This window comes from Mustela erminea, chromosome 16 (genome assembly GCF_009829155.1).
Source record: "Mustela erminea isolate mMusErm1 chromosome 16, mMusErm1.Pri, whole genome shotgun sequence".
NCBI lineage: Eukaryota > Metazoa > Chordata > Mammalia > Carnivora > Mustelidae > Mustela > Mustela erminea.
This window is the reverse complement of record NC_045629.1, coordinates 75,712,840-75,727,419: the sequence shown is the minus strand read 5'-3', so window position 1 is coordinate 75,727,419 and position 14,580 is coordinate 75,712,840. Positions and strand designations below refer to the sequence as shown.

General features: G+C 43.4%; 1 protein-coding gene across 1 annotated transcript in view; it reads left to right on the top strand.

The window, feature by feature from the left end:
* The first annotated feature begins 226 nt into the window (after window positions 1–226).
* The window catches only part of HHLA1 (HERV-H LTR-associating 1), a 32,317-nt gene continuing 17,963 nt past the window's right edge, over window positions 227–14,580 (top strand). Inside the window, exons 1-9 of the mRNA XM_032316015.1 lie at window positions 227–305; window positions 1,400–1,459; window positions 5,169–5,225; window positions 6,063–6,143; window positions 6,651–6,734; window positions 6,839–6,922; window positions 12,227–12,310; window positions 14,182–14,238; window positions 14,333–14,422. Coding sequence (XP_032171906.1) covers window positions 227–305; window positions 1,400–1,459; window positions 5,169–5,225; window positions 6,063–6,143; window positions 6,651–6,734; window positions 6,839–6,922; window positions 12,227–12,310; window positions 14,182–14,238; window positions 14,333–14,422 — 676 coding nt within the window. The remainder of the gene's footprint in view (window positions 306–1,399; window positions 1,460–5,168; window positions 5,226–6,062; window positions 6,144–6,650; window positions 6,735–6,838; window positions 6,923–12,226; window positions 12,311–14,181; window positions 14,239–14,332; window positions 14,423–14,580) is intronic.

Sequence of the window (14,580 nt, the reverse complement as noted above, 5' to 3'; positions counted from 1 at the left end):
GTTAATATAAACAAGAAATCAACTTCTGTTGTTAAATTAAGTCAATGAGATGATGGAGTTAATTTGTTATCTCAACATAACCTAACCTATCTTAACTATCGAAAGTCTTCTACAGATTGTATTTCTAATGACTCAAGGACATTCTGCATTAATGTGCCTAGCAATCCAACCTGTTTCCTCCAAGGGCTTGCTTGCTTGCTTCTAGGTGGGCCAGAGTATCACAGACATGGCAGGCTTCCTGGTACCCTGTCCTCCAGTGAGGCTGTGTGTGGGTCTTACATGTGTCCTGTCCCTTTGGAACACAGGTGGGTCCACTCAGTGTTCAAAAAGTGTCTGTTCCGTATGATGAGTTTGGATTTTCACTAGGCTTCAGAGAATGGCAGCAGCCAATGTCTCAGGCCAGAATCCTAAATGAGTTTGATTAAAATGGCGGTGATGAATTCCCCATTTCTGATTTTGTCCTCTGACTTTTTAAACTTGAGTCCCATTTCTGCAACAGAATTATCCTCACCTCCACTGCTACAACTCTTGTCCAAACCTCTGTCTTCTCTTTTCTGGATCACTAAGAGAGCTCTCAAATCAGCCCCTGCTTCTCCTCTTGCCTCTCCAAGACCTATTCTCCCCTCATCACCTTGGGTGAGCTTTTCATACATCTCATTACGTAAGCTTCCAGGCTTCTCCTTCATTCCAGCCACCCCAAATTATGCAGTGACTTCCTACTTCTCTTTGGACAGTATCCCGAATCCTTCACATGCTGTGCAAGACCCTGCCCATCTTGCCATCACCAGTTCCTACAGTACCCTGTCTCCTCCATTCTTTGTGCTGTATCACTATTGGCCTTTGCTCAGTCCTTTACAATAATTGTGCTCACCTCAGCCCCTGGGCACACACTGTCATCTACACTCTGAATCACCCCTCAGCTACTCACATCTTATCCAAATACTGTTCAGGCTCCAGATCTCAGCCACACATCACCTCCCATGGCCATGGAAATGAATCAGACTTCTTGTCACACACCCTCAAAGCCCTCCAAAGTATTCAACATCATTTGTAGTAATATCCTTGAGTCTTCTTTTCCTTCATGTCTGCCTTAGACTATAAGTTCCATAAGAATGGAATCTGTGCCTACTTGTTCATCATCTCATCCCCAGCACCTAACACACACAACGCTTATCAAAATCCAGCCGTCAAACAACAGTCAATCATTAGCGTTGTTAGAGTTGATCAGTAAATATTCAATGACTAAATTGAATGAACAAACTATGTGTGGGATTGTAAGCAAGACATATCACCACGTCAGATCATAATTTTCTCATCTTTACAATAAGTATCTTGAATTAAATACTTTCTGATGTCAAATTTGGGTTATAATTCTCTGATGAACAAACTCTTCTTTTAGTGTCTGCTGTTAAAGGAGAATCCAAGAAGGAAAAGTTCATGACAGTCCTTCCTACAACAGGTAAATGGACAGGTGCTCCTGCCCAGATCATTCTGTCTTGGGCAAACTCCTTGGCTTCTCCTGGTCTCACTTTTTCCATCTGTAACACGGAGATTGCATCCGTAGCCCAAACTCTGTCATAGGAATAGTTCCTGGGAGTTGTTCTTGCCTTATGGTTCATGGCACACCTGGATTCTCATGATCTTATTAAATCCACAAAGATCATGACATTCTATGAACCGTGGAAGATTTCATAATGGGAAGTATTGTCATATGCCATCAACACCTTAGCAATAATTTCATCTTTCTTCATCTTTTCTTTTTTCTTTTTGATGGTATGAAATTGGCTTTACAGCAAGACAATGAATGCACTGCAACATAAAGAACACATAGGAGGCGGGGGCCTGGTTGCTTTTCCTAACTTGGTGAACAAGCAGGATAATGAGGGGGGGGCGGGTTAGGGGATTACTCTTCATTTTTAATTTTTTTTTAGTAGAGCTCGTGAGACAGAGTGTGAGCAGTGGGGAGAGGCAGGGGAGAGACAGAGAGAGAGAGAGAAAAAAAAAAAAAAACTTTAGCAGGCCCCACGAACAGCACAGAGTCCAACTTGAGGGGCTCAATCTCAGAACCCCAAGATCATGACCTGAGCTAAAATCAAGAGTCAGATGCTCAACTAACTGAGTCACCCAGACGCCCCTAATTTTTATTTAACTAGTATGCTCATGTGGTTCGAAAGGCAAAAGGTACAAAAGTGTATAAAGTTAAAATGGTCCCCAGCCAACCACTTCCCTTCCCCAGAGGACACCAGTTGTACCAATTTCTTGTGTATAAGCAGTGTAATTTTCTTCTTTTTAAAAAGTTTTTATTTATTTATTCATGAGAGAGAGAGAAAGAGAGGCAGAGGGAGAAGTAGGCTCCCCATGGAGCCAGAAGCCCAATGTGGGACTCAATCCCAGGTCCCCAGGATCACGACCTGAGTGGAAGACAGACACTTAAATGGCTGAGCCACTTGGGCACTCCTAAACAGCATAATTTTTAATAAATATTTCCCCTATTTGAGCCTTCAATTTCCTCCTGTTTAAATGGGGGAATAATTTCTGCTCCACAGATAATCATAAAGGATAAAAGGTGATTAAAACAGTAAGCAAGAAAAAGTATAAAAAGTTGCAACACCTTCTATTTTAAAGATGCTACTATGGTGGTCTTTTTTTAAAAAATTTATTTTTTATTTATTTTCAGCATAACAGTATTCATTATTTTTTCACCACACCCAGTGCTCCATGCAATCTGTGCCCTCTATAATACCCACCACCTGGTACCCCGACCTCCCACCCCCCGCCCTTTCAAAACCCTCAGATTGTTTTTCAGAGTCCATAGTCTCTCATGGTTCACCTCCCCTTCCAATTCCCCCCCAACTCCCTTTTCCTCTCTAACTCCCCATGTCCTCCATGCTATTTGTTATGGTGGTCTTTTTATCCAGAAAGAAACCAGTAGTTTTGTATTCTCTGTCTGGCAATTTCTTTGAAAATTGCTTCTGTATGACATTCCATTCAGAAATTTCTGCTTCAGGGCTGTTGAGTTCACACTTCAAATATCATTAGCAAAATCCACCCACAGGTTTGCAATTACAAAAAAGGACTGGTGGAAATGATGTTTCCTTGGTGGAAGGAGCCGTGTTCAATGACAGTTCTTGATTAGGAAGATTGCACAGGGCCCACCATCCGGGCTTTACAGGTGCAGGAATCCTGCAAGTCTCGTAGCGTAGAACAGTAGCCCTGTAACCTGCAGCTCCTGAGCCCACAGGACCCCAATCCCTCACCTGCAAGGAGATCCCTCCTTCCTATCACAGGTGAGGTCAGTGTCTGCCACAAATGTCACTGGGGCTGCGGCATGTAGACTGCTCAGGTGCAGGGCCGCTCACAGCACCAGACGGGAGAGCAGGTTGCATGCCAGCCTTGCACCTGCTTGATCATAAACATTTGTCTCTGAGTTCCTCCTGTTGTAACACAACCCACCTCCTCCAGTAACCATGTGTCAGGAAGAAGAACCATAGCCTACCTCTGACCCCAAGCCTCTGTATTTAACCAGGAAGCTTGATACCTGCTGAAAGGTCAAACTGGCTTAAACAGACAGAAGTTAACTAGATCTAAGTTCCCACAGGCTGCTTGAAAAGCCAGGGAACACCCTAAACATCCAACCACAGATGAATGGATAAAGAAAATGTGGTATGTACATACAGCGAAATACCATTTGGCCCAAGATAATCTGGACACCTGGGTGGTTCAGGTCATGATCCAGGATCCTGGGATCAAGTCCCGCATCAGTGTCCTTGCTCAGCGGGAAGCCTGCTTCTCCCTCTACTTGCTGTTCCCCCTGCTTGTGCTCTCCTTCTCTTTCTCTGACAAATAAAGAAGTAAATATAAAAGAAAAAAATGAAAAGAAAGAAAGATAATCTTGCCATACAGAACAGCGTGGATGGAGCTGGACGACATTAAGCTAAGTGCAACAAGCCGGCCCCAGAAGGATGACTACTACACAATGCCACTTCTAGGAAGTATCCAAAATAGTCAAACTCTTAGAAGCAGAGAGTAGAAAGCTGGTTACCAGGGACTCCAGGGAGGGGAAACAGGACTACCAGCTAGATACGGGATGTAGGTACATCACTTCTCTTTCCTGGGCCTGATCCTTCTAAGGGAATGCTGGACAAGGTGACTTGTAAGGGTGTTATAAATTGTGAGGCTTTGATTTCACGACACTATTTCATTCATGAGAACTTTCCTCTCAGCATCTGGAAACAGAGACGTTAAAAAGGAAAAAAGGCTGTTGTCCTCAGTGTGACAGGTAACTGGGCCAGCCTTCTCCTGACTTGCTCTGGAACTCTGGAACACATTTTTCAGCTTATCTCTGCCTTGGTTTTTCCATTTGTCCAATGGACACAAAGCAATTGCTCCCCCGGAATGTAACAGGAAACAGAATCATGGCAACAAGAATAGCAACAAATGCAGGATGTTCATAATGCCCCCCAGTCCAAAACAGCTGAGCTTTCAGGTCACTGCTTTCTGTCCCCTCCACAGGGAGGCCCTTCCCTCCCCACTAGATCAGGCCAGGCACCATGAAAGAGGAGCTCTCGGCATCCCACCATGCCCTCGTGTGCAACTGCACATGCCTGTCCCTCCTCCCACCCGAGGCATAGACCCTAAGCCCCACAGAGGTGGAGATTTGCCCCTTTCCTTCAATCTCTTTAGACCCGACACCCAGCATGATTGCTTGGCCCTCAGTGAGTGTTTGTTGAGTGAATAAAGACTGAGTGCATGCTTTAGGCATTTCACCAAAATTTCCTATGGTGGTTTCTTTGAAAGCACGAGCCCCACTGAGTGGGCATGTGGCCCGATATCTTGGAAAGGTCACTGCTCTGCCACTCTTAGGAAGCAGATACAGCCCTCTCTTGTTTAGGCAGGTTTCTTGTCCACTCTGAGTCTCGGTTTCCTGATCTGGAAAAGGGGTAGGGTAGCTTAGATCCCCTGCCTGTTTATTAAAATGTAGACTTCCAGGCTAAGATCAGTCCAAGAAGACTAGAGTGTCAGGAGAGGAGGCTGCCTTTTCATAGGGCCAGTGACTCTGACCTTCACTGAGCCCAAGGCCGCTGCATTGAGGCCCCCAAGGTTTCTCCTCAGCTTGAGCCGGAGGTTGCAGGCTCCCATGTCTCCCACGAAGCCTTTTCTCTCCCCAGCATCTGGACTTGGAGAAGAGAGGAAGGAAAAAGGGGTGACTTTTCTCGATACCACAGGTGAGTCTCCTCCCTCAGGGCTCTGTGGGTGGCCCCAGCTGCCAAGGGAGTTCCCCCACTTCTCCAGACACTCACAGTCCCCACACCCTGGTGCAGCATGTCCCCAGTCTTCAGATTGTGTGATCCACACAAGTCTCTGCACATTTAGTAAACATTGAAAACAACCATGTAAGTAAAAATACAAAGAGGAGCATTAACCACTATTTCCACCTTCTCAACTGCTCTACGGGATGTTCCGGGAATTGCTAGGAGATGGACAGATTTTAACCTAACAGTGTCTCTCCACTCAGCTGCCCACTACAGATATCTGGGAGACTGAACAATCGGTTGATCGATTTTGGTGGAGATGTCTGGGCCACATCCCAGATCTATTCAACCTGAATCTCTGAGTGCCCAAGCATCAGAACTGCAGAATAAGGGAAAAAAAAATCTCCCAGGGATGTCGGTGCCCAGTCAGAGCATTTTCTTTTAGATAGTGTCATCATTTCCAAATGCAGTGCTATTGAGAACTCGTGCCATTTACTTGAACTTTCCATTACACGAGAGCATTCCCCACCCATCCTGAATGCCTCCAAAGGCAGAGACAAATTATTCACAAAGTAAGTGTCCCTGTCCTTCATGTGGACATCTCTTATCTTAACTTGTCATGATGTATGCCACTGGCTGTCACCTCCTGAACGCAGGCAGTGACTTTCATCTTTGAACTCCTTGTGCCCAGCTGTGGATATGAGTTCAGTAAATGTCCAAAGAGGAGGCACGTCTGCCTGAGTGTCAGAAATGGGAAACTTCTGTTGTGAGAAAAGCCTGCTGGTGACATTATCTGCGAATCTCTTCCAGAGCTGCCTGCAAGGTCGGTCGATCTGTCTGCCCTGAACCTGACAGAGCTGGTGAATGGAATGCTGAATAGAGCTTTAAAAGGTAACTTTTTTTTTTAATTTAAATTCAATTGTCCAACCTACAGTACATCATTAATTTCAGGTGTAGTGTTCAGTAAATTATCAGTTGCATATAACACCCAGTGCTCATCACATCCCATGCCCACCTTAATGCCTGTCACCCAGTTACCCCATCCCCCACCCAACTCCCCTCCAGCAACCCTTATCGTATGGGTGGATTCCATCGTATTTTTTTAAATATTTTATTTATTTATTTGATAGAGATCACAAGTAGGCAGAGAGGCAGGCAGAGAGAGAGAGGGGGAAGCAGGCTCCTAGCTGAGCAGAGGCCCCGATGCGGGGATCAATCCCAGGACCTTGGGATCATGATCATGACCTGAGCTAAAGGCAGAGGCTTTAACCCACTGAGCCACTCAGGCACCCTGTTCATTATATTTTTAATTTCTATTATCTGTTTACTAATTGATGGTATTATGATTGTCAGGAGGCATCTGTCTGACGGCTTCTTTTATCTCAATATCCGTGGCAGATACCAAGAAGTTCTTCTCCTTGCTAAGCATCACTTCCTACAGCTCCTTTGCCTTCCACAAGTTTTCTGTGGCCGTTTACAACAGTAAGTGCTGCTGGACTCTTCTTGGTGGCCGTGATGGTGAGTAATAGTCCTGCAGGGCCAGGCTTCTTGTCAGGACTGCCCTATGGATCCTGTCTCTTTCACAGTTTCCAACCTGAAGACTGTGGACCCCACCAAATACCCCACCCGGTACTGCTACTGTGTGAACAACAGGACCAATGACTTGTCAGGTGGGTGGCGCTACCCGCCAGGCTTTTGGCTTTCCTGATTTTGCCTGTCCCCTTTCAGATGAGTTTGACTTAATTTTTTTTCTCCTTAGAGTGAAATAAGAAAAGACAGTGGTATCTATTATGCTTAGCTACGTACCCATCCGCTGTCGAGAACGTTCTTTTCTTGGTTTTTATCCTAGAGAAATTGTTATGTCTGAACAAAGGGGCAAGAACAACATGTTCATGCAGCGTTGTTTGAACAGAAAACTCTGAGAACCACGTAAATACCCACCATTAGGAAAATGGTTAAGTAGTCTATACTTCAGTAAATAGACACAGGCCATGCATAAATAAATGGGTGTGGCTAGATTTGGCTCACATCTGGAAACATTTCTATGCCATTTTTAATTAAAAAAAAACAGAGTTACAAAATAACGTGTGGAATATCTCTTGGTAAAGAGATACGTATGTGGGCACCAGGTAGGTGTTCACCCCTGAAAGATCAGGATGCATGTTTTGCGGCGGACGAGGGCATCCCCGGATCCTTCGATGCTAGGATACTCCTGTATTACTTTTACAGTTGAAAGTTAAAATTATTTGATGTTCCTTCTATTTAGAGAATCCCAAAAAGTAAAACTGAAAGTTAATATTTCACCACGAATCCACCCATTCAATGGTTCTTTACTGAGCACATAATATTAGCCATACTCTCTTCTAGGTGTGGGGGTACCACACTGGGCAAAGTGATCTCAGTCTGATCTCATGGACTAGGGTCTATAGGAAGGGACAGAGAATCAATGAATACACCAATAATACATGGTATGTTGGCTACTAACATGACCATGAGAACAATAAAGCAGGGGAAAGGGTGAGGAGGGAAATGGTGGTGGGCATGGCTGCTGTGTGTAGGATGGTCAGGGAAGTCTTTGCTAATGAGGCAGGAAGTAGAGAGACAGCCCTGTGGTACCCAGGGCCAGAGTGTTTCAGACAAAAACCCAGGCAGCAGGGTAAGGATGAGAGAGGCTTGCATGGCTGGAGCAGGTGGGCCAGGGCTGATGGTCATAGGAAATGAGCTCAGAGTTGTGGGGGCAAATCCTCAGGGAAGGCTCTGAGGATCAAGTAAAAGTTTATAGTCCACGGCAAGGATTTTGATTTTCACTCTGAATAAGAAGGAAGCCAAAATGATTATCCACACAGAGAAGTGGTGTGATCTAACTTATATTTTAAAAGGATCTCTTTGACTTTTCATTTAAAAACAAATAGATTGGAAGGGGAGGTGAACCATGAGAGACTATGGACTCTGAAAAACAATCTGAGGGTTTTGAAGGGACGGGGGGTGGGAGGTTGGGGTACCAGGTGGTGGGTATTATAGAGGGCACGGATTGCATGGAGCACGGGGTGTGGTGCAAAAATAATGAATACTCTTATGCTGGAAATAAAAAAAAAAAAACAAATAGATTGTAAGAGAGTAAGGAGTGAAGGTAGAAAAGCCTCCTGGTCTTTTTCTCACTTGACCCAACCTTAAAAATATTTTCTAGGATATTACAAACTCTGCAAACATTTGTAATGACTACATAACCTGGAAACATCAGCATTTTCTTAGCCATATGCTGCTGACTTTTGGATGGATTCTAGGTTTTTCTTAACATAAAAATTCCTGTATTGGACATCTTGGTGCCTAAAACATTTCCCATTTTCAGATTAGTTTCAAAGGATAGATTCTTTGAAGTGGAATTTCTGGAACAAATATTGTGAACATTTTAAAGAGAGTACTTAGTAATGTTTAATGAGTACTGTATGCCTTGCCCCGCAGCAAGTACCTCACAGCCATTACCTTGTTTAACTGGTCCTTCAAATCTTAGCAACAAAATACACGTTGGTGGACAAATGTTGTCCATAACCACAGCTTCCTCATCCTCTCATTAGTCCCTGTTGGGGGCCCAGTTTAGAATGGGCGCTGAGTCCCTGCCCTGAGTGCATAAAAGATAAAAATAAAATGTAAAAATTGGAGTTGCATCTGTAGGGAAAGAGTTTCTAACTCCCCTTGGTGAGCTAAAGCATATTTCCAAACACCTGAAATGTTTATTTGAAAATAATTGATCCATTGATCATTACCATTGATAAAATAGTGTGCTGCTCCTTCTGTAAGCCATGGCAATTTTTTTTTGTGACACATCACAATGTACCATTGTCCACTCCCCTCAGATCACTACCATGAGAGGCTGTACGCAGGTTAGCATCTTGCCTTTGCTCAGTCTCTAGGGGAAGATATATTTGTGGATACTCTTCAGACCTGGATCATTTTCACTTGAATAGTCTCAACTCTGACTTAAAGCCCCCCTGTGAGGGTGAATTTGTGTATTTTTAGTTTTTTTTTAATATGAAAATAGCTTAAATTCTCTTGATTTAAAAAAATAATGTATTATGATCTCAAAATGCCATACAATGGGGACAATATAATTTAAAAAAATCAGAAATACCTAAAATCTCAACATCCATAGGTAATCACATGACCCAAGGTGGTGTAAACCACCTCTCTGATCTACCTACCTAAGCCACCTGTCAACTAGTCATCTAACCTACTTGTCTACTGTCCCACCTGCCCCATTCATCTGCCCATCTATCTACCCATCCTACTCTGTATTCTCTATATAATTTAGTATATAAGCCAGGCTGTTACGACAAAGGACCCCAAAATAATTTGTCTGATGGAGGGTAGAAGGTAAAAGTTTTTGTGTCTGACCATCTGGGTAAACCTACCAGGGCTGCTCTGTTTGATGGTTGAGTGGCCCAGGCTCCTTCTAGTTTGTTGCTCTGCCTCCCATGATGCATTGCCCTTGTTCTCATAGTCCAGAATGGCTTGCCCCCACATCTGCATTCCAGCCACACTGGAGAGGAGAAAGGAACTGATGACATTCCCGCTCACTATATAAACACACTTCGAAACCTTCCACATGGCTTCTTCTCATGCTCTATCATCTAGAGTTTAGTCATATGGCTTCACCCACCTGCAAACACACTCAAAAATGTAGTTTTGTGTTAAGCCACCATCTGCCCAACTGAAATTTCATGTTCTTTCACTAAAAGATGGGAGCCATATCTGGCACATTTTCCATGCAGCTTTATAATCCATCTTTAATCAGTGCACCTTAAAAGCCATTCTATTCCAATGAATATAAATATGTCTCATCCTTCATATGAATTCATAGTATTGTTGAAAGAATGTACTATAATGTATTTAATTTGTCTCTTCTTGATGGAAATTAAGTTTATCCCCAGTGTTGTTATAATTATAAGCAATGCTGTGATGAATACCTGTGTACTTGGAGTACTTGCCTAATTATGCTGTAGGATACAATCCTTGAAGTAGAATTGCTGTCTGACAGGGAAATAATTTTGTAGTGATTCAAATTACCAAAATTTCCTCTAAGACATCTCCCATAAGTTTACACTTTTACTAATACTGTTTGAGAGCACATGTTTTCCACACCTTTGGCAGCACAAAGTACTAAGACACATTCTTCAGTTATTACCAATTGGATAGGCAAAAAGGCTTTTTCCCCTATTTTCTATGCATATATAAAAGTAGTCAGAAATCACTCATCAATTGCTAATATTGCTAATAAATTAGATAATTCAAATGTTCATCAAAACAAAAATGTCTCTGAGGTAATGACAGCTGGTTTACTTCCAAGCTGTATAGACAGATTGTAAAAGCCATTCTGAAGGGAGAGTTCATACAGAATGTTGAGTAAGAAATTGCTTGAGCAGCCGTGGGAACATTAGGAAGAGTGAGAGCTTTGGCCCAACATAGACCTCAGTTCAAATTCAAGCTCCACCACATCCTCTGGGACCCTGGGAAAATTCGATCATCTCTCTGAAACTTGGGCACAACCCAGACTCCGTTTTGGTGCCCTGCCTCCAGGGCCAGGGTCTTGGCTTCTGTGCAATATTAGTAGCAGATTACAGTTTACTTGTCTGCTTATGAGCTTCTCTGCCTCCCACCAATCTCAGCTTCTGGCAGGCAGCGATGGTGTCTCACACAATCCTCCAGTACTGAGCAGGTGTCTGGTGCCCTGCAAACACTCAATGAATATTAGATAAATGAATTAATGAACAAAAAAAGACATTTGGTAAGTAGGAAGAAAATAGATGGAAGAAATAATGAAATACTATCCTTCCTCAGTTTCCACAATGTGACCAAGGACAGACTGGAAAGGAGAACAACCAAGCTGGCATCCTTTTTGCATGGTTGGGTAGCCACACCTGCATGGTGTTCTACCACGCCTCCTCTCCTGGAGATCGACCATGTATCTATGCAGGTGTGATAAGATCACACCATGGCTCTGGGTCCGTAGACAAGTGTCCACTTCCTGTTGGCCTCCTGTGCTGCACGTTCCATTGGTTGTCATACATGGACCCTCTCTGGGCCCTGCATTTTCAATCCTTTGCATTCAATATTTTCAAATCAGCTTGCCCCCAACCTGAGCTCATAGTCCCATCGAGTAAAAGAAGTGTTTTCACAAAGTATGACAGGAAATTATCCAGATGACACCAGAAGCTTCTTCCTTAACTCTTTGGGGCTCCTAGAATTCACATCCTTGTTCTGGAAGCCAAAAACGCATTGGATCCTGGAAAACCATAAATGAACACCGGACAAGGTAGCACCTGTTTGCCTGGAGCTACACTGGGGAATTACACTGGTCGATGGCTCCCACCATGCCAAGCAGTGGCCTTATTCAAACCCCTTTCAGAGAGAAAGTTCACAAAGATTTGATAGCCTGAAATGTGAAATTCTCCCAATCTCCTCCCATCAGCCTTCTTAACAAGGGGGACAAGAACAGGGGTTTCTGGTTCTGTTTTGCGTAGGGTTATAGTCTCTTGACAACCCACCACTAACATTGACATTCCATTTTGAAAATCCAAAACTATGTACATTCATGCTGCATAACTGTTAGGTGGCTTCCTGTCGGGTGGACTTGGTATTCTAAAGCAATTAGAGGAGATAACAGGGGACAACAAATGAGAAAAACCATTATTCAGTAATATGGCTTTTCACAGCCATTTGGTGTTGGCACAGAGTGATTTGGAGGGAGAGGGAAATGGGAGGCAGGGGATTATGACTGTGGATCCGGAAGTTTTCTCCCTGCCTGGAAATAAGACATCTTTATAATTAGTAATATTTCTCTATATGATTGCTAACATTCCTCAACACACTGAACAAAATCAAAGTTGTAAAATCTACTCTGAAAAGTCCAAATACACTATGCTTTTCCCCTCAAGTCTCTGGATCAGAAATTTAAATCTCCTCAATCCTTCTTGCAGATTTCACGGCCCTACTGGTGGATGTCATTGGAAATTCTACCAGCTACCTCACAGAGATTTTTAAGTCAACTTCCATCCTCTCCGGTGTGTTCATCTTGAAAATGTGTGGGATATTGGAGATTTGGCAGATTTGCAGAATTTGATCAAAATCAAAATATTTTCAAAATGTAATCAAAATATAATCAAAGCTAGTGGACCACCTACCCCAAGCCCTGCCACAAAGTTGGCTACCAAGAACCTCGGTGTAAGTTTTATTTAGACAACCAGTGTGGTCCAGTTTCAACCACTAGTATTTGAAGGCTCCGTCTTTCAATCAGAGGTATTACTAAAGGTATCTAAAAAGTTAGAGGAAGAATTTAAGGCTCAGAGTTAGGGTAATCTAGACAGACTCAAGAAAACAGCTTCTACTAGATAGCTATACTCACATTTTAAAAGATGAGAAACTGAGATTTGAAGAGGTTGCCTATTTTGCTCAAGGCCAGATCAGAATTTAGCATTAGATCTATATGCAGCCCAAGCCCATGTCCTATGTGCAGTTGGGAAAGATCTGCCTCATTCAAAAGGAGCCTTCATATAACTCCCAAGCCAGTCACCTTCCCCAAGACACCCACTTTGCAAAGCACAGACCTAGTCAATTGCCCACACATGGCCTCGTCAGAAAGCTGGAGGGCTGCACAATGGAGCAACTACTGTGTTAGAAATAGGGAAAGGAGAGAGGAGAGTAGTAGATCTCATCAGCTGCAAGGACTCTTCCAGAGGCTGTCCGTGTACTCCCTCCCTGGACCCTCACTACAACCTTGTGGAGTGATTACATATTTATCCTGATGTTACAGGTGGGGAAACCATGGCACAGAGAGGTCAAGTAACTTGCCTAAGCTTATCCTGAAGAAATGCAATTTGAACCCAGGTGATCTGGCTCTAAAGTCCATGCTCTTGCTCACTATGCTAATATATATAATAACAGGCCCACATTCACAGTGATAGTTATTATTATTATGACCATTTACTGAGCTCTTCTATTTGCCAGGCACCATACACATTATCTCACTGGGTCATCATAGCTGTCCTTTGAAGGACGTGCAAGTAAATGTCCACAATACTTTGGGAAGCATCTTTTTAAAAATTTTGTTTGAGAGAGAGAGAGAGTGGTACAAGCAGAGGGGGAGGAACAGAGGGAGAGGGAGAGAAAGAATCTCAAGTAGGCTCCATGTTCAGTATAGAGCCAGATGCGGAGCTCGATCTCATGACCCTGAGATCGTGATCTGAGCCAAAACCAAGAGTTGGATGCTTAACAAACTGAGCCATCCAGGTGGCCCCGCTTTGGGCAGCATCTTAAGGGACAAGTACATTTAGTAATTCATTCACTTGCAGACTTTGGCAGGTCTAACAGGGCATCTATACCACAGACGCTGGAACATCGCCATCAATTGCAGCATGCCGTAATCAAACACACTCATTCGTTTAGCAACATGGTCCTTTACACTAAACAGGTCTGATAAAGACTGTGAATAGCCTCCCATCTGTCAAGTCAGGTTTCCCACCAAATAAGTTTTGGTACCAAACTCACACAAAACCTTCCATCTTCCATTTCAGAATTTGGAAATCTCAAATGAGGGACTGTGGAATTTGAATGGTCACGATTTTATAGATGGGTAAACTGATTCCAGAGACATCAAGCAGTTCGCTCATGGCCACATAGCTAGTAAAAGGCAGAGTTGATGTTGTAACACTAGAAGCTGACCCCATAGGCTGTGCCCTTTGCCATTACATTATACTGTATCCCTCCCCCCACCAAAAAAAACCCAGAAAATCAGGGCTCTCTTAAAAGTAAGGAGTTAGCCTTAAATTTCTCTATAACATCCTGAGCTAAGGATTTTTAGCTAAATTTTCATTTCAGCCAAAGACCTATAGCTTCAGACCCATTGCTAAGTCTTGTGTACTGGTTTGTCTTATAGTGAGTCAAACAAACGAATCGGACTGCATCTTCATCTGTGTGATGACAGGAAAGTCAGGTGAACCATCAGACAAGCTCTCGGAGCTGAGAATTAAACAGAACCCTCTAGCAGGTGAACCCAAGATTCGATCCTGTTGGTGTGGTTTTTGTAGGAAGAGATCTTTCTGACTTCTGGGAGATGGCGGAGAAATCTCCTGTTATCAACTACACATTCACCAGCAGCATGTCTGGTGTTCTAGGTGAGTGGAAACCCCCACACTCCTACTATAGTCTCCAAACCAGGGTCCCAGCTAGCAAACTGAAGACCGAATGCTGCCCTCAGGTATTTTATTTAGCTACACTGTGCTAAAACCAAAAGATTTAACAATTAAAATTAATCTCTGGATTCTCTTCCAAGAGA